Source organism: Moschus berezovskii, chromosome 27 (assembly GCF_049115385.1).
Source record: "Moschus berezovskii isolate FMDL1 chromosome 27, NW_MosBer_1.0, whole genome shotgun sequence".
NCBI classification, from domain to species: Eukaryota; Metazoa; Chordata; class Mammalia; order Artiodactyla; family Moschidae; genus Moschus; species Moschus berezovskii.
The window spans coordinates 5352176-5369078 of NC_142486.1; the positions used below are offsets into that span (position 1 = coordinate 5352176).

The 16903-nt window shown below is 46.6% G+C and overlaps 1 protein-coding gene across 6 annotated transcripts; it reads left to right on the forward strand.

Moving 5' to 3' along the window:
• Positions 1–30: 30 nt before the first annotated feature.
• Positions 31–16636, forward strand: ZKSCAN5 (zinc finger with KRAB and SCAN domains 5). 6 transcript variants are annotated; one of them, XM_088832984.1, is made up of 7 exons: positions 31–95; positions 1392–1912; positions 7086–7224; positions 9799–9881; positions 10109–10244; positions 12930–13538; positions 14324–16636. In XM_088832984.1, the coding sequence occupies exons 2-7, from the start codon at positions 1499–1501 to the stop codon at positions 15436–15438; spliced, it is 2496 nt and encodes an 831-aa protein (XP_088689110.1). In that variant the 5' UTR covers positions 31–95; positions 1392–1498; the 3' UTR covers positions 15439–16636. The 6 variants fall into 6 exon arrangements, with proteins under 6 accessions (XP_088689110.1, XP_088689112.1, XP_088689114.1 ...); XM_088832986.1 differs by having other exon boundaries at positions 83–103; positions 1395–1912; XM_088832988.1 differs by lacking the exon at positions 31–95 and adding an exon at positions 8967–9056 and having other exon boundaries at positions 574–1912.
• The last annotated feature ends 267 nt before the right edge of the window (positions 16637–16903 follow it).

Genomic DNA, 16903 nt, shown 5'->3' on the forward strand with positions numbered 1-16903 from the left:
TACCGCGCGGTGTTTCCTGGGAGTTGTAGTGCCCAGAGCCGCTGGGGGCTCCGGTCTGACGGTGGATGTTTCCGCCGGCAGAGCTGACCGCTGAGGTGAGAAGGTGGGTGTGTCTGGAGACGGGGTGAGGGGAGTGGCGAGTGGATTCGGGTGTAGAAACTGAAGGGTCCATTAAAAAGAAGTGAAGGTTGCCGGCTAGCACAAAGGTACGGACCTATTTCGAACTGCGGCGAAGAGCGCCGGGGGTGAGGGAGAGCAAGTTCCACGGCCAGACACTAGCAACTGTGGCCAAGCAAGCGCTCTGGACACCTAAGTCCCCGCCTCTGCCCCCACGCCAAGGAAAGGGGCAGACTCGGACTGTTTAAACGGCTCTGCCGTTGAGTGGGGGCAGAGAGTGACTGTATTTTCCACCCGGCTCTAGCGTTGAAGTATCTGCGTCTGGGTGGGCGGGGAACAGCCGTGTTGCTGGAGGTTGGACTGGGACCCATCTCCCAGCCGATTGGCCCACATCCCTTCCGGGGGCGTGTCTTAGGGCGGAGCCTGGGGCGGGCGCTTTCCTCCTGTGGCGAGGCAAGGACCTCCGGGATTCCTAGAGAGGACTCGGAAGTGCTCTCGTGGGGGGCGGGGGTGGGATTTCTGGCTCTACCCCGCTGGTCAGGAACGCTTGGGCATTCTTACTTCCGGCGAGGAAGTGTGGCGAAGTGTCGGCTTCGGCTTTTCTCTCTGTTTGTAAGAAGAAACCCGTCTTTTCCCACCCTCGACTGCGGGAGCTTGATCTTCCAGGAGAGCTCCCAGGGACGGGGGCCTTGAGCAAAAGGAATGGCCTTTGTGTCCAGACGAAGGTCCTGTCCCTAACCTTGACCGTGCTTCTTTCCGTGGCTCGGGGTCAGGGGCGATGGCGCGCAATCCAGGTGCAAAATCTGTGCCTAAAACCCTGGTTCTCTTCGGGATCCATGAAATCTCCCTTTGGTCAATCAAGCTCTTATGGCTTGAGGAACAAGAACAACTTTGACCACTGTAACGTCTTTGACCTCTGTTCCGACTTAAGTTTGGCTTGTGGTAGAGAGAAGGAGCGGCTGCGTCTGGACTAGTGAGTCGTCCTACTTATAATTTATATGAAATTCAGCGTTCTTCATCACTAAAATTGTATTTGATGAGGCCATAGGTCTGATTTTTATTGCTCTCTCTCCTGTACACTTTTTATTTTATTTTTTTAGATTTTTTTGTACACTTTTTAAATATTAGAAATATTGTGTTGATCATTTTGTGGGTGGAGTGATAGGCTGTTTTGTAGTACACGTTGTAAAGTCAGTTACTTTACTGCATGGTCATCTTTAGGATAGATGACCTTTTTGTCATCTCTTTGATAATACCGATTTCCAATATATCAGTAGGTTGCATAGTAATGAAAGTGTCCTTCAGAAGATCTCAGAGAGCAGAGAAACGGATTCTATCAGTGTAACCCAGCTTACCTGGAGCGAGATCCCGCTGAGTTGGAATGATAATGACAGGATCTGGGGAAGTTATAGACCTAGACCCTCCCTCGGAGACTTCACCAGAGCAAGAAGACCTTCTGATAGTGAAGGTGGAAGAAGAAGATTGCACCTGGATGCAGGAGTACAGTCCGCCGGTGTTCGAGACTTTTTACCAGCGCTTCAAGCACTTCCAGTACCACGAGGCGTCAGGCCCCCGGGAGGCCCTCAGCCAGCTCCGGGTGCTCTGCTGTGAGTGGCTGCGGCCGGAGTTGCACACCAAGGAGCAGATCCTGGAGCTGCTGGTGCTCGAGCAGTTCCTGACCATCCTGCCTGAAGAGTTCCAGACGTGGGTGAGAGAGCATCACCCGGAAAGCGGAGAGGAGGCTGTGGCCGTAGTAGAGAATATACAAAGAGAACTAGAGGAACGTCAGCAACAGGTGAGTGAAACAGGAGGCCTTAGAACAATGAGGAAGGAGAGGAAGAGAGTTCAGGAGCAGCTGAGCAGGGGTGAGGTCTTGAGCGCCCTGGTGCTTCATTCATATTCTTTTGTTCTCCTGGGATTAGGTCCACTGTGGAGATTTCCTGCCACTCCAGCAAAGAGAAGCAGTATCCATGTGTTAATCTGGAGAAGAGAGTCTGCGATTTTGTTTGTTTTAAATTACCCTGTTTGTGTTTTGAGTGACATGATACAAAATTCAAAAAGTGCATAAGGTTGTAATGAAAAGTAAGTGCCCCTCCCACCCCTAATTCCCTAGCTTCCTGAGTTCTCACCAGAGGCAACCATTGTCCCATGATACTTGTCTGTCCTTACAGAGGTACACTGTATTCTGTATATTATTAGCATCTACGTGTATGATGTTTTAAAAAAAAACACAAATGTTTTTTACATCACCTTGCACTTCTGCCTCTTGCTTTTTTTCTTTTTTAAATGTATTTCCTGCTCTTTAAAATTTTTTTATTTGGCTGTGTTGGTTCTTAATCGGAGCACATGGGATCTTTTAGTTGTGGTGCGTGGATTCTCTAGTTGTGTGGCGTGGGCTCCAGATAGTGTGGGCTTAAGTAGTTGTGCACGGTCTTAGTTTCTTCTTGACATGTGGGATCTTAGTTCCTGGAGCAGGGATTGAACCCATGTCCCTTGCATTGCACGACAGATTCTTTAACCACTGGACCACCAGGGAAGTCCCAGCTTTTTTTCTTATAGTGTATCCTGGCTTGTTCTATGTCAGTGCACAGAGTGCTGCCTCGTTCTTTGAAACTGCATTGTGTTCTATTGTATGGATGTACAGTAATTTAAGGCTATTTAAGTTGTTCCTTTAGATTGTCTCTGAATCTTTAACAAACTTTGCTGCCACAAATATCCTTTCCATCCATCATTAGTTGTAGAGTCAAAACTGAGAAGTCAGTTGTTGGCTCCGAGCCCATACGCATTTGTAGTTTGGATAGCTGTTGACAGTTTGCCCTCTGCAGTGGTTATACCAATTTATATCCCCGACAGCCATGTTTCTTGCTCAAAGAGAAGTTTTTTGCTCAAAGCCTGGTATCACAGTGTTATCCAACTTTGAGATTGTTGCCAATCTGAAAGACGCAGTATTCCATTTCTTTGCAAGTTTAACATGCATTTATTTCTTACTATGAGTGAGCTTGATCACTGTATTTTAAAAGGCTGTGCATATACCCTTTTCTGTGAACTGTTTATATTCACCTATTAGAAAAAGTAAGCACTGGGTCTGCCATCTGAGTTGCAAGAGTTATTTCCTCCTTTTGTTGTTTGTCTTTGCTTATGGAGATTTTTTTTGCTTTGCTGGTTTTTCTTTTTCCTTTCTATGCAGTCAGTTTAAATCTTTTAATTTATGATTTCCGGGTTTTGTACCATAATTAGAAAGGCTGTCTTCACTACAGTATTATAAGAAATCTTTCTCATTGTTTCTTCTCCATTGTGTGTTTGTTATTGTTTTTGTTTGACCCTTTGAAATGATTGATCTTTCTGGAATTCATTTTGCAGTGGTGTGTTTGCGGTGTTTATAGCTCATTTTTTTTTCCCAGATGTCTATCCAGTTGTCCCATCAACTTGTGTAGCACTCCCTTTTTTTCCTTGTCTGATTAAAATGTCATCTTTATTAAATACCAGGTTTTTCCCTGTATTTGGGTCCATTTCTGTTCTTTTTATTCTATTTTATTGTCTTACTGTCTGTTCACATATCAGTATTTTAATTATTTGAGCTCCGCAAAGTGTTTTGGTATTCGATAGGTCTGCCCTTCTCCCTTCCAAATTTTTTTTCCCAATATTTTCTTTTTTCCATGTGAACTTTAGAATACTTACCTTCTACTACCCCAAAAATCCTGTTGATATTTTTGTTGGGATGGCCTGAAATCGGATGTTCATTTAAGGGAGGATCTGTATCTTTACATTGTTCTTCTTCTCGTCCTTTGTCCTTTCTTACCTTTCTTACTCATTTATCACCTGACTTTCTACTTCCCTCCTGTTGGTAGGCCCACATCCTCTGAAACTTTAATTTTTCTGATAGCAAAGAAACAAAGATTATGGGATCTTAGGTCTATGAGAGTTTGAAGCCAGTTAGGGAAACTGCCTCATTCTTCATAGCCATTGCCCTTCATTGTACGGGACCAGCCTCATTCTTCTTCTCTTCTGGGTCAGGGTGTTCCAGAACCTTCACGTGTGAGTGTTCCAGAGCATCCTCAGGCTCTTCAGATTGTAGGCTGGCTCACTCCACAAGGCAAGGGGGCAGCAAAGGGGGCTATAGCAGACCCTCCGCCAGACCCTGCAGCTGAGCTGAATGTTTGTCTTGCAGACAGGAGTGTTTGAATCTTTTTATTGCTTCTGTTAGGACAGGAAGTAAAGATTCCTGGTGCCATTTGGTTATTCCTTTGGTGCCTGAAATGGTAGAGTCCGCCTGCAATGCAGGAAACCTGGGTTCAATTCCTGGGTTGGGAAGATTCCCTGAAGAAGGGAATGGCTACCCACTCCAGTATTCTTGCCTGGAGAATGCCACAGACAGAGGATCCTGGTGGGCTACAGTCCATGGGGTCTTTAAGAGTCAGACACGACTGAGTAAGTAACACTAACAGTTTATCAAACTGACTTGACAAACTTTACCCTGCTCTTTTATAGTAATAAATATTCAAAATCCTAGTTTTTAAATGCAAAAAGCATTTTTATTTATTTTAAAAATGCTTATTTATTTGGCTGTGCTGGGTCTTAGCTGCGGCACGTGAAATCTTTAATTGTGGCATGTGGGGTCTAGTTCCCTGATGAGGGCTCAAACCCGGGCCCTGCATGCTGGGAGTGCAGAATTGTAGCCTCTGGACCACCAGTGAAGTCCCCCCAGAGCGTTTTTAAATGGAGGGTTTACAGCAGGTATTACACAGCAACCTCTGACATTGCGACATGCACCCCATCTGTGAAAGGAACACTCAGAGCATTTCTTGGTGGGAATCAGTCAGGGGTTTGAGGCACAGAGGTGCGGGTTTTCCTCAGGGCCTGCTTAGCTAACTGTGTTTGCCTTTTTCCCTTCCTGCCCTCTGTATCCCCGACATTGTTCCTTATCTTTATCTCCAGGTAGTTCTTGTCTCTGGCAAGCCTTTTCCCAGGCTGTATCATCTGTCCCTCCTCCTAGGTTTCTCTGTCCTCTTCTCAGGGGACCTCTGGGGCTGCTTCACTTCTCTGGTGCCCAGGTGCCCTTTGACCTACTTGACATTTTCTTCACTTGTCCTGAGCAGGTCTGTAAGGAGATATACACTTCTGTGCAGAGTCATATTTGCCACAACTGTGTTGCAGCTGGTTCTGTTTTTCTTTTTCCTTTTTTTTTTTTTTAACCTCTGCTTGTCCTCTCTGTCTTGGAGCAGCTTTTTTTATTTTCTAATTTTTTTAAAAAAATTTTCTGGCTTTGCAGAGTGTAGGATTTTAGTTCCGTGACCAGGGGGCGAACACTCACCCCCTGCATCGGAAGTGCAGAGTCTTAACCACTGGACCCCCAGGGAAGTCCCTAGCCACCTCTTAATGTAATTCTTGTGCTGTGTTTTGTCTGGACCAGGAGGGTTAAAATTGAAAGTGCTTTGAAACATAAGGGAGGGTGAGAGGTGGGGAGAGTAATTCTATCTCAAAACAGGATCTGATTACCTGCTTCTATGCCATTGAACTAGTACTTTCCAGAAGAGGCAGATTATGTAGAGAGACTGGCTGTGGATATCCTAAGATTGTGTAAGAGCAGAGAGAGAGAGACACACCAGTCACGCACGAGCTCCAGTCTTGGCATTTGTCTGTCCTGCTTGAAGCTGGTCTTCTGGGTCTCCAAGTGTGACTTCTTGAGTCCTGTATTGATCTTTCCAAGTTCATTTCTCTCTTTTTTTTTCCCACTTGACTAAACTTGGCCCACTCTGGCTTTCTGCCTGAGGGTCTTTGAGTATGTCACTCTGTCTGCCTGGATCACTCCTCACTTTTCTCCTGGCTGACTTCTTTCATCCTCCAGGTGTTGACTTCAGTGACCCCTCCTCAGAAAAGCCTTCGTTGGCCACCCAGTCTAACATAGGTCTCGTCTGTCCTGCCTCACGGCATCACATTCTTCTCCTTTCTGACATGTGACACAGTTTATAATTGCGTATTTATTTGTGTGTCGGTGTATTTAATGGAAGTTGTCTTCAACTCGACATAGGCTGTGTTTATTCAGCCACTGTGGAATTACTCCCGATTGGCTGTAGACACACAGGTAATACTTGGGCAAGGAATGAATGAGAGAATGACATGAACCTGCTGGACTCTTTCTTCAGTTCAGCTCAGTTTAGTTGCTTAGTTGTGAACGACTCTTTGTGACCCCATGGACTGCAGCACGACAGGCCTCCCTGTCCGTCACCAACTCTCGGAGTTTACTCAAACTCATGTCCGTTGAATCGATGATACTGTCCAACCATTTCATCCTCTGTCATCCCCTTCTCCTCCCGCCTTCAATCTTTCCCAACATCAGGGTCTTTTCCAATGAATCAGTTCTTCACATCAGGTGCCAAAGTATTGGAGTTTCAGCTTCAACATTAGTCCTTCCAATGAATATTGAGGACTGATTTCCTTTAGGATGGACTGGTTGGATCTCTTTGCAGTCCAAGGGACTCTCAAGAGTCTTCTCCAACACCACAGTTCAAAAGCATCAATTCTTAGGCACTCAGCTTTCTTTATTGGATATAGTCATATCCATACATGACTACTGGAAAAACCGTAGCCTTCACTAGACAGACCTTTGTTGGCAAAGTAATGTCTCTGATTTTTAATATGCTGTCTAAGTTGGTCATAACTTTTCTTCCAAGGAGTAAGTGTCTTTTAATTTTGTGGCTTCAGTCACCATCTGCAGTGATTTTGGAGCCCCCCAAAATAAAGTCTGTCACTGTTTCCATTTTATTTGCCATGAAGTGATGGGACCAAATGCCATGATCTTAGTTTGCTGAATTTTGAGCTTTAAGCCAACTTTTTCACTCTCCTCTTTCACTTTCATCAAGAGACTCTTTAGTTCTTTGCTTTCTGCCATAAGGGTAGTGTCATCTGCATATCTGACTCTTTCTTAGCCCTTCCTGTAACGTGCTGATTAATGTGGTTGTGATTGGCAGATTGTGGCGTGTCCTGAAGGGCTTCCTCCGAAGAGCGTGCCACCTGGAGCCGGGCCCGAGTCCTTCAGTCACCAGCTCCTGCCTGTGGACCCCCAGGCTGAACATGAGCCACAGGGGCCTCATCTTCTGGAGGAAGACGGTTAGAATCTGGGCTTCCGTGGGATGGGTGTGGGCACCCTGGCTGTGTGGGTAAGCTGTTCTTGTAGTGAGAGACCTAGGTCTGGGCAGCCTCTCTGCAGTTAGCATCATCTATAGGTTGGGAAGGGTGGGGGCGGGGAATCGAGTCCTTGGTCAGCTTGGAGGCTGGCTAGGAGCTGTACTAACATCCAGTGCCATGTGAAACCTATATTGTGGCTGAAGACAAGTCTAAGTACAGGTATTGTTAAAAGATCTAGAAGTCTTTTATGAAAGTATCATTGTGGTTTTGCAACGGTTTTCCAACTCTCATTCATTTTGTTGTCCTAAGGCTCACGTTGACAAAGCCCTCCAGTTCCTAACTGCACCTCTGGCTGTTGGGCCATTCGTGTGAAATCTGATTTTAAGCTGTTTCACAAGGACCTTTAGAGCATCTGACCTCTCTTTCTCTCCTTCAGTCCCTCTCACCCTCACCTCACTGTTACTAACCTCTTGAGACACGTCAAGGAGGAAAAGTGCATGCCTAGTATCTCATTTATGAGGATATATATGTCCACAAGTCTGTCAGCTCTAATCAGAATCTCTTGCTATGGGATATAGTTTCTTTCTTTTTTTATTTGGCTAAGCCCTGCTGCCTGTGGGATCCTTGTACTTCAACCAGGGATTGAACCCATGTCCCCTGCATTGGAAACACAGTCTTAACCACTGGACCATCAGGGAAGTCCTTGGATATATTTTAGAATTTAGAATTTTTAAGATTAATAAGATGATCTGATTTATGTACCATCCGGATTGGAGGTGGGACCCCGTATTTGTTGTTGTTGTTTAGTTGCTAAGTCCTGTCCAGCTCTTGTGTGTTGCATCTCTTTTCTGCCTTGTTGGCCAGACCCAGCCAGTTTGCTTATTCCAACAGAAAATACTGGGTTGGGTGGTTGGTTTGATGCTCTGGGGCAGGCTGCATCCTGATGCCTTTGATGGCACTGAGGGCTAGTTTTCTGTCCCTGGGACTCATTTGAGCTTGAGAGGGCCAAGGTCATTTTCTTTTTTTTGTTTGTTTTTTTCTTTTTTTTTTTTCTCTTTTTCTTTTCTTTTTTTATCACTTTACAAACCCTTGTGTCGAGGGCTGACTTTCAATAGATTGCAGCGAGGGAGCTGCTCTGATATGTACGAAACCCCGAAGGTCATTTTTTTAAAAGCTAGAAGCAGTGGGTTTCACAGGAACTTCAAAAAATATGAGTGGACTTATTTAGGATGTAGTTTTTCTAATTATTCTAGTTATATTGGAAAATAGTCTGTACTCATAATTACTGCTTCGGTATAGACTATGTTCATCCCTTTCTTTCACGTCTTATTTTGACTCTAGCCATACTGCTGGGTTCAGATCCATCTCTGTTTCTGGCTTTCATCTCTAACCATTGTCTCCTCTTTTTTGGGTCTTTGCTCATCTTCCTAGTCCTTGGACACAAGCAGGCTCCATATGCATATGTTAATTCATCTCTAGGACCCGGGACACCATAGGAAGATCTGAGTCCTCAGGTGAAAGGTTGATAGCAGGTAGATCTGTCCAGGTCAGCGTGCACGAGGCAGGTCCGGATGTACCGTGAATCTCAGACAAAGGAGCAGCAGAGGTGACAGCAGAGGGTCAGCTGCATCTAGAGGCCAGCCCCTCCAGGCATTGCGCGTGTGGGTCACTGTACTGGGAAGGCACTGTTATCCCACCTCGTTCCATCCCACCCCTCCTTCCAGAGTCACTTCCTGTGGAGAGGCTTTGCTGCCGCTCCCACCTCCTGCTGTCCACTCTGCAGATGCCCCCTCTCTGTTCCTGCCAGAACTTAGGTAAACCTTGAGGATAATGCTCTCTGCCCTGTGTTGGCAGTAAGGCTTCCAGTCAGTCCTCCCCATCAGACAGTGAGGTTTCGGAAGGCAAGATTTGCTTTATCTTCCTGTTCTCATAACACAGAGAGTAGACTTACTTTTAGACCAACTAGGACGCAAACTGGTCGGCTGTTTATAAACCAACCACAGTCATGTTTTGAAGGGAGAGTGTGGACTAAGGCCTTGCTGATGATCCAGGTGTGGTCCCGAGAGCGGCAGTGCCAGCATCACCTCCTGGCTAGTTAGAAATGCACAATATGGGGGCCACCCCGTTACCCTTGAGGCAGAATCTACCCTGTACCAAGACCCCCAGGTGATGTGTTTGCACCTTAAAGCTCGAGAAGCCCTGGGCTCTCGGCGGTGCTTCAGCTTCATGGAGGATGTGGGCCTGTGGAGATTCTTCGAGGTGACAAGGTCTGATCTTGGCAGGGCAGAGAGCATCCTTTCTAGGGGAATGGTCCTATTCCCAGTCAGCAGCGGGACTATCCTGACTGACCACAGCAGGGAGCCTGGTGTTTTCAGGGGAAGGGTGAGTACAGGGTAGGTGTGGGGGTCCATAGTGTAGAGCGTCTTGATGGCCAAGCAAAAGAATGTGGCCTCAGTGCCACAGGCACCATGGTGGTTTCTTGAGAAAAAGCAGAACATGATGGCAGTCAGAACTGGGCAGAGATTCTCACCGACTCCTCTTTTTCTCCCCTCTCAGCGCTTCCTGCTCTCCAAGTTTCCTCCCTTCCCCTGAAGGACAGCCAGGAGCTGACAGCCTCGCTCCTCTCCACTGGGTCCCAGGTGAGCCGGTGTCCCTGTGCCCACGTCAAGGGACCCACATTGGTTCTTGGACATGTAGCTGCCTTAAGCCTGACTCTGTATCAGGGTTCTATCGCTTTAGCCAGAGACGGGGCTCGTCTGGGTTTGTGTTCACTGTCTTCCTGTTCCGCTCCCCCACCCTCCATGAAGCACAGTCCCTCCCCTCTGAGCCTAGGGAATGGGGATTTAGTGGCAATCTCATGTTTCAGAAGTTGGTGAAAATTGAAGATGTGGCTGACGTGGCTGTGTCCTTCATCCTGGAAGAATGGGGACATTTGGACCAGTCCCAGAAGTCCCTCTATAGGGATGACCGAAAGGAGAATTATGGGAGTATGACTTCCATGGGTAAGAATGATTTCATTTGTGTGGTGTAGGACGTCTTCATTTTGTTATCCATAAAGAGTATTTCTAGCGTGCCCAGTAAAAAATGTGTGTCGTATTTATTTATTTAAATTTTTGATTTTAAGTCGGATACAGTTGGTTAATGGTGTCGTGTTAGTTTCAGGTTACAGCACAGTGGTTGTTATGCATGTATGCATGTAATTGCCAGGACTTTGGTTATTTTGTTCTTCTGTGAGAGTAAATCAGCGTTCTCCATCTCTCTCTCTCTTCTCTTTTTCTTATTCAGCTTATTCTGATTATTTTCATCATAATAAGAGTATGATTGGAGTAGGAAATGGCAACCCACTCCAGTATTCTTGTCTGGAAGATTCCGTGGACAGAGGAGCCTGGCGGGCTACAGTCCATGGGGTTGCAAAGAGTTGGACACAACTGAGCACGCCAAGAGAACGATGGAGAACTGATAGTGCTTTGGGGATAGTGTTTGCAGTCGGGCAAATGTTATGTTTGGCTTAAAACTACAAAACTGGATCTTAATAGATTCGTAGTAGTGACCATACTCTGTTCCTTGGCAAATTGAGTCTTTGTTAACTGAGTAATTCTCATTGGAAAGCATCTCAGACTTTGCGGAATAACCGTTTGGTGAAGTAGTTATTAGAATTTTTCAGTAGCATTCTCTTTCTCCTCATGTATGGTTGGCTAGTTCACTCCATTGGGCTTCCCTGGTGGCTCAGACGGTAAAGAATCTGCCTGCAGTGCCGGAGACCTGGGTTTGATCCCTGGGTTGGGAAGACGCCCTGGAGGAGGGCGTGGCAACCCACTCTAGTATTCTTGCCTGGAGAATCCCCATGGACAGAGGAGCCTGGCAGGCTGCTGTCCACGGGGTCGCAAAGAGTTGGACATGACTGAGCAGCCAAGCACAGCATAGCACATGCATGGATGGCTAATTCACTCCATTACTATTCTCAGATCACTGGTATCTGTCTTACATTCGCCTTGGCATCTGCATTTCACGTGTCTCATCCCTTCTTGAATTTTGTGCCCCAGATGAGATTGTGAACCTATTTCTAAGTTAATGATCTTGGAAACTAATATTTTGCTGTGCTGCCTGGAGCAATTATAGAAAACCTCAGTACTATGGCAAATATTTTGAAGCTTATGGCTTGTAGCCTCTTTTGAATGAATTCTTTTGGAAGAGTCACTGTCAGGCATGCTGGTGGACTTTAGACGAAATCCATCCACTATAAGCCCAAATTTCATTTGAAAAGTATCCCAGTTTACATTGCCCGAAGGTTTAGTGCACGCATAGCCTTTTATTTTAAAGGAGCATTTCCTACTGCTCTTTCAGATTTTCTATTTTCTTTATTACTATTGATATATATTTGTATTTTCTTTGAGTTATTTGCACATGCCCTCTGTTTACTTGTCTATTAGGATCTTAGTGGTAGTCTCAAGGAATTGGTTATATAGTATAAATATTTAATGCAAATTTCTTTCATTCCCTACTTTTAAAATTAATTGCTAATTTGAGTCAGTATTATTTTATCTTTTTCAATCACTTTATAGGTATTTAATGGGTTTCAGGGTTGCAGAACTTGGCACACTTCTTATGCATATTATTCTCCAAGCTGTTTTTAATTCTTTTTTTTTAGTTAGTTAACTTTTTCATTGTTTGGCTGTGCTGGGTTTTCACGGCTGCGTAGGCTTTTCTCTAGTTGCTGCTCCCCAGTGTGGTGTGCGGGTTTTCCATTGCAGCAGCTTCTCTCGTTGCAGAGCCCAGTCTCGAGGGCACGGGCTCAGTAGTTGCAGTGCACAGGCTTAGTTGCCCCGCGGCGTGTGGGATCTTCCTGGACCAGGATCAAACATTTTGATGTAGCTGTTGAGAAGAACGAGTAGGAAACTAGCCAACCTTAGAAACATAGGATGCCAGACAGGGTGCCAAGGAGGTTTTATATAATGTTTGAAAACAATTTTTCTCTTTACAAAAAATCTTTTTAGAAAGTTCTCAATGGGCTATGATCTATCTCTCTAGCCTTTAAAGAAACATTCCTATTTTCTGTTAACCACTGAAAGCTTATCTTTGCAGACTCTATTAAATTCCCATGTTTTGAGTGAAATATGTGTTGCTGATCCAGTTACACGGGGAATAGACTGCAGTTTCTTAAGTGTCTCTTTCATCAATGACCACCTAGCGGTGACTTAGCTCTCAGCAGTCATAGGGCCTTCTCCAGGTGTAGAAAGAATGCTTTTTTCCCTTGAGACTGATTCACACCAAACTGAGATTCTTTGGGGATTGAAAAAGCTAGAGAGATCCTTTTTCTTCTCCGGGCTGTGAATGAGTAGGAAGGGGAAGGTGAGGACTGGGTTAGAAACATCACCCAGCATCAGATTTTACTGAGAATAGTTAACACAGCACAGGTGTTCACAGATAGCTACTGGACCAAGAGGAAGTCATTGTCCTTAAATGAAATGACTGCTCTCCAGTCTCATCCCATTGATCCATTCCTGCTGGCTCTGTCTTCCCTTTCCTGCCTCAGTTTCTGACTTCACTGATCTTGATCCCATGCCTGTATTGTGAAGTGGCTTTACAAAGTCATGCCTTGCTTGCACTGGTTGGTTTCATGTAATTTTCTTCTATTCCCTGAATGCAGGGAGTAAGCTAACGTTTCCATTTTCCCTCTGTCATCTCAGATTATGAGTCCAGAAATGACAACGTGGAACTCACGGTAAAGCAGATTTCTGATGAAGCTGAGTCATCCTGGGTGACTTCAGGAGGCCCTGAAAGAATTGTTCCCCCGAGTCAAGAGTTTGGAGAAGTTAGCGACCTTCACAGCATGGTAGAAAGGTGGCAGGTCCACCCGCCAGGGGGTAGATCAAGGCAGACCCCTCCCCAGAAGAGAGAGCTCAGGGCCATCACTAACGTGACCCGGAAGCCACCCACCAGTGGCGAGAGGGGGCACAGGTGTAATGACTGCGGGAAGTTCTTCCTGCAGGCCTCCAACTTCATCCAGCACCGGCGAATCCACACGGGTGAGAAGCCCTTCAAGTGTGGTGAGTGCGGGAAGAGCTACAACCAGCGCGTGCACCTCACCCAGCACCAGCGTGTCCATACTGGCGAGAAGCCCTACACGTGCCAGGTGTGCGGCAAGGCCTTCCGCGTCAGCTCCCACCTGGTCCAGCATCACAGCGTGCACAGCGGCGAGCGGCCCTACGGCTGCCCTGAGTGTGGGAAGAGCTTCGGGCGCCACTCACACCTGATCGAGCACCTCAAGCGCCACTTCAGAGAGAAATCCCAAAGATGTAGGTGTGAGCAGCTGGTCTTCAGAGCGTAAGCGAGGCAGGAATTCCTTTACCAGCTTAGAACCATCGGACAGATGGGTGGGGATGGTGACAGCTGCAGTAGGCAGGGACGGAGCGTTACCCTCTGTTTTATTGTCACTTGTGTGGTTTGTTTTTTAATATTTATTTGGCTTCTCTGGCTCTTAGTTGTGCATTTGAACTCTCAGTCTCAGCACGTGGGGTTTAGTTCCATGACCAGGGACTGAACCTGGCCCCCTGCATCGGGAGCGCAGTCTTAGCCACTGGACCACCAGGGAACTCCCGACGACATTTCTTCTGGCTCATTTGTGTTTTTTCCTGGCTCCTAATTGGATATTCTTCCAACTCCGTATCCCCCTCATATACCTTTGCTTCCCATTCTTCAGGTCTTCATCAGTTCTCGCCATCTAGTTGTGTATCTTTGTTCTGTCTCCTTCTTTCTCCATGACTCATTGGGGTGAGGATCGCTTCCACATTTCCTGCTGCCTCTCCCATGTCAGAATTCCTTTCTCTCCTCTCTGTGTAATAACAGTGTTTGGCTTTTCCCGATGACTGTCTGTCCTCAGTCTTTCTCGTCACCCTCCCAAGTAAGCTCTCTGTTCTTTATCTTGTTCACTGGACAGACACCAAAGCACACACACGCTCCCCTCCTCCTTCATCACTCCTATTACATCATAGTTTCATCTGATTATCCTCTTTTTCCTGATAGTTTCCTTTTCTTCCGTAAAAGGACTGATAACATTTTCATTTCCTCTTGACTTTTTCAGGCGGCAGTAGACGAAGTAAGAATACAAAACTGAATGTTAAGAAAATTTCAGAGTTTTCAGAAGCGGACATGGAACCCACAGGCAGACTCCAAAGAAATGTGTCTCCAGTTCAAGATTTTGGAGAAGGCCACGAGCACCAGGGAAAGTTGGAGAGAAAGCAGGGAATGCCCATGAAAGAGATATTAGGACAGCCCTCTTCAAAGAGGATGAATTTCAGTGAAGTCACTGATGCCCACAAAAAGCCCTCCACCGGAGAGAGACCCCATAAATGTAACGAATGCGGGAAGAGCTTTATCCAGAGCGCACATCTTATCCAGCATCAGCGAATACACACCGGGGAGAAGCCATTTCGGTGTGACGAGTGTGGGAAAAGCTACAATCAGCGTGTGCACCTGACCCAGCATCGGCGGGTCCACACCGGGGAGAAGCCCTACAGCTGCCCCTTGTGTGGGAAAGCCTTCAGGGTGCGGTCCCACCTGGTCCAGCATCAGAGCGTGCACAGCGGGGAGAGGCCCTTCAAGTGCACCGAGTGTGGGAAAGGCTTCGGGAGACGCTCACACCTTGCTGGGCATCTGAGGCTCCACTCGAGGGAGAAGTCCCACCAGTGTCACGAATGCGGAGAAGTCTTCTTTCAGTACGTTAGCCTCATTGAACACCAGGTGCTCCACATGGGCCAGAAAAATGAGCAGAACGGTGTGTGCGAGGAAGCGTACAGCTGGAACTTAACGGTGATCGAAGATAAGAAGATTGAGCTGCAAGAGCAGCCTTATAAGTGCGACGTGTGTGGCACAGCCTTTGGCTACCGTTCAGACCTCATTCAGCATTACAGAACTCACACCGCAGAGCAAACCTGTAAATGTGAGCTGTGTGGAGGAAGCATCGGCCAGTGTCCCCACGTCAAACAACATCCTAAAAGCTATTCCAGCCTGAAAGCCCATCAGTGTAATGAGTGCGGCAGGGGCTTCGCTCTGAAGTCACACCTCAAGCAACATCAGCGGATCCACACTGGTGAGAAACCCTTTCAGTGTAAAGAATGCGGCATGAGTTTCAGCTGGAGTTGCAGCCTCTTTAAACATCTGAGAAGTCACGAGAGGACAGATCCCATAAAGACCTGAAGTGTCTAGAGGTTCCCATCATAGAACAGCTCTTACCCAATTTTAGAGATGCCTTCCTGAAGAGTTAACCCTGTTCCTATAACGAATGTAGTCACAACCTCAAGCATCTTCTTCAGCGTAGCCATCAAACCTGCAGATATGTTGAGATCCTTCAGTTAGAACTTAGGACACTGGAGCATCCACAGCAAGTACAGATCTGCTTTCCCACTGGGAAATGCTTTCATTTACATCTTCACGCACGAGAGTCTAGACGGGAGAGAATGATAGGGTGGGTGGGGGAAGCCTTCAGAAGGCACTCATTCTTCACGTGAGTCTAAGAACATTGACACTGGGAGAAGCCCCATGAACGCAGTAGAAATAAGCTTCATTTGTAGTTTCTGCCTTGTTTGACAGCTTATCTTTTCAGGGAAGAGCACAGTGAAAGAGAGAAATTTCAAGCATGATCTCGGTAACGAACCTTAGCAGTAATGCCAGCCACTGGAATGCTCCAGGTGTCATTCCCATCTTGAGTATTTTAAACCCTTTGAAAAGAAATTGATTTTTAAAGTATTTATATCTGGGCAAAAACGAGGTTCAGAGGGTGGATGGTCTGTGTTCTTACTGCCTTATTCAGTCAACAACTTCTCCATGAAACACACTCTACCTTTTTGTTTTGTCTTTGATTCTCCTGGCACCACAGTTAGCTAGTAGAAGAGAAGTTACATTTGTAAATTCAGGAGAAACTGTGTTGGTCTGTCACGTCTTAGGGAGAGGGGAGTGGGACCTTTGGGTAATAGAGCTGACAGGCCAGGCTGTGGACTGGTTTTTATTCTGTTACCACACAAATGAGGGTGGCTTTATCCACAGAAGGAGTTGGACCAAATTGAATTGAGTTGTGGTCCAAGCAGTATGTGTGCCAACTCCCAGTTGCCCTGAAATGGATCTCTCCCATAGGATAGTGGATTAAGAATGAGTTTCAACTTGGGTTGCCACTGGATTTGAAAGTAAACGTTCATAGAAACAGGGAGGTCCTGGTTTGGTGCGCCCTGCCTTTCGGAAAGGTCTCAGAAGGAGTGGTGGGGGAAAGATGCTGGCATGGAAAAGAGAGTTAACCCGAACCTGTTTGCTAGAGAGACGGTGAGAGGCTTTTGGGTACCGCTGAAGTCCTGCTTCTGCTGATGGCCTGAATTACAATAAACACCTAATGGATACTTGTGGATTGTGTGTGTTGTGCACTGGTGCCCAGGCCAGGTCCCCTTTACCAGGCTGCCATACCTGTCTCCCAGCTGCTCTTGAGTTTTGGCCGCCAGGTGCCCACAGCTCACCCAGTTCTCCGGAGACTCAGGTGAGGAGAGCTGCCCCACTGCCAGCCAATGACTGTTGATACAGGGTTGCAAAGGCTGATTCATTTGCCTCTGGGTGGGAAGCAGGTGCAGTATGCTCCAGACCCACCCCTTGTGGGTCAGGCGGAGGCAGGACTTCGGTT

What these genes read in the sequence shown, in the direction of transcription:
- ZKSCAN5 (XM_088832988.1), top strand. Translation starts at nt 1,499, where the DNA reads ATGATAATGACAGGATCTGGGGAAGTTATAGACCTAGACCCTCCCTCG. An exon ending in TCATCTTCTGGAGGAAGACG is followed by an intron (nt 7,225 to 8,966) that starts GTTAGAATCTGG and finishes CCCTCCTTCCAG; the next exon opens with AGTCACTTCCTGTGGAGAGG. An exon ending in CTGTTCCTGCCAGAACTTAG is followed by an intron (nt 9,057 to 9,798) that starts GTAAACCTTGAG and finishes CTCCCCTCTCAG; the next exon opens with CGCTTCCTGCTCTCCAAGTT.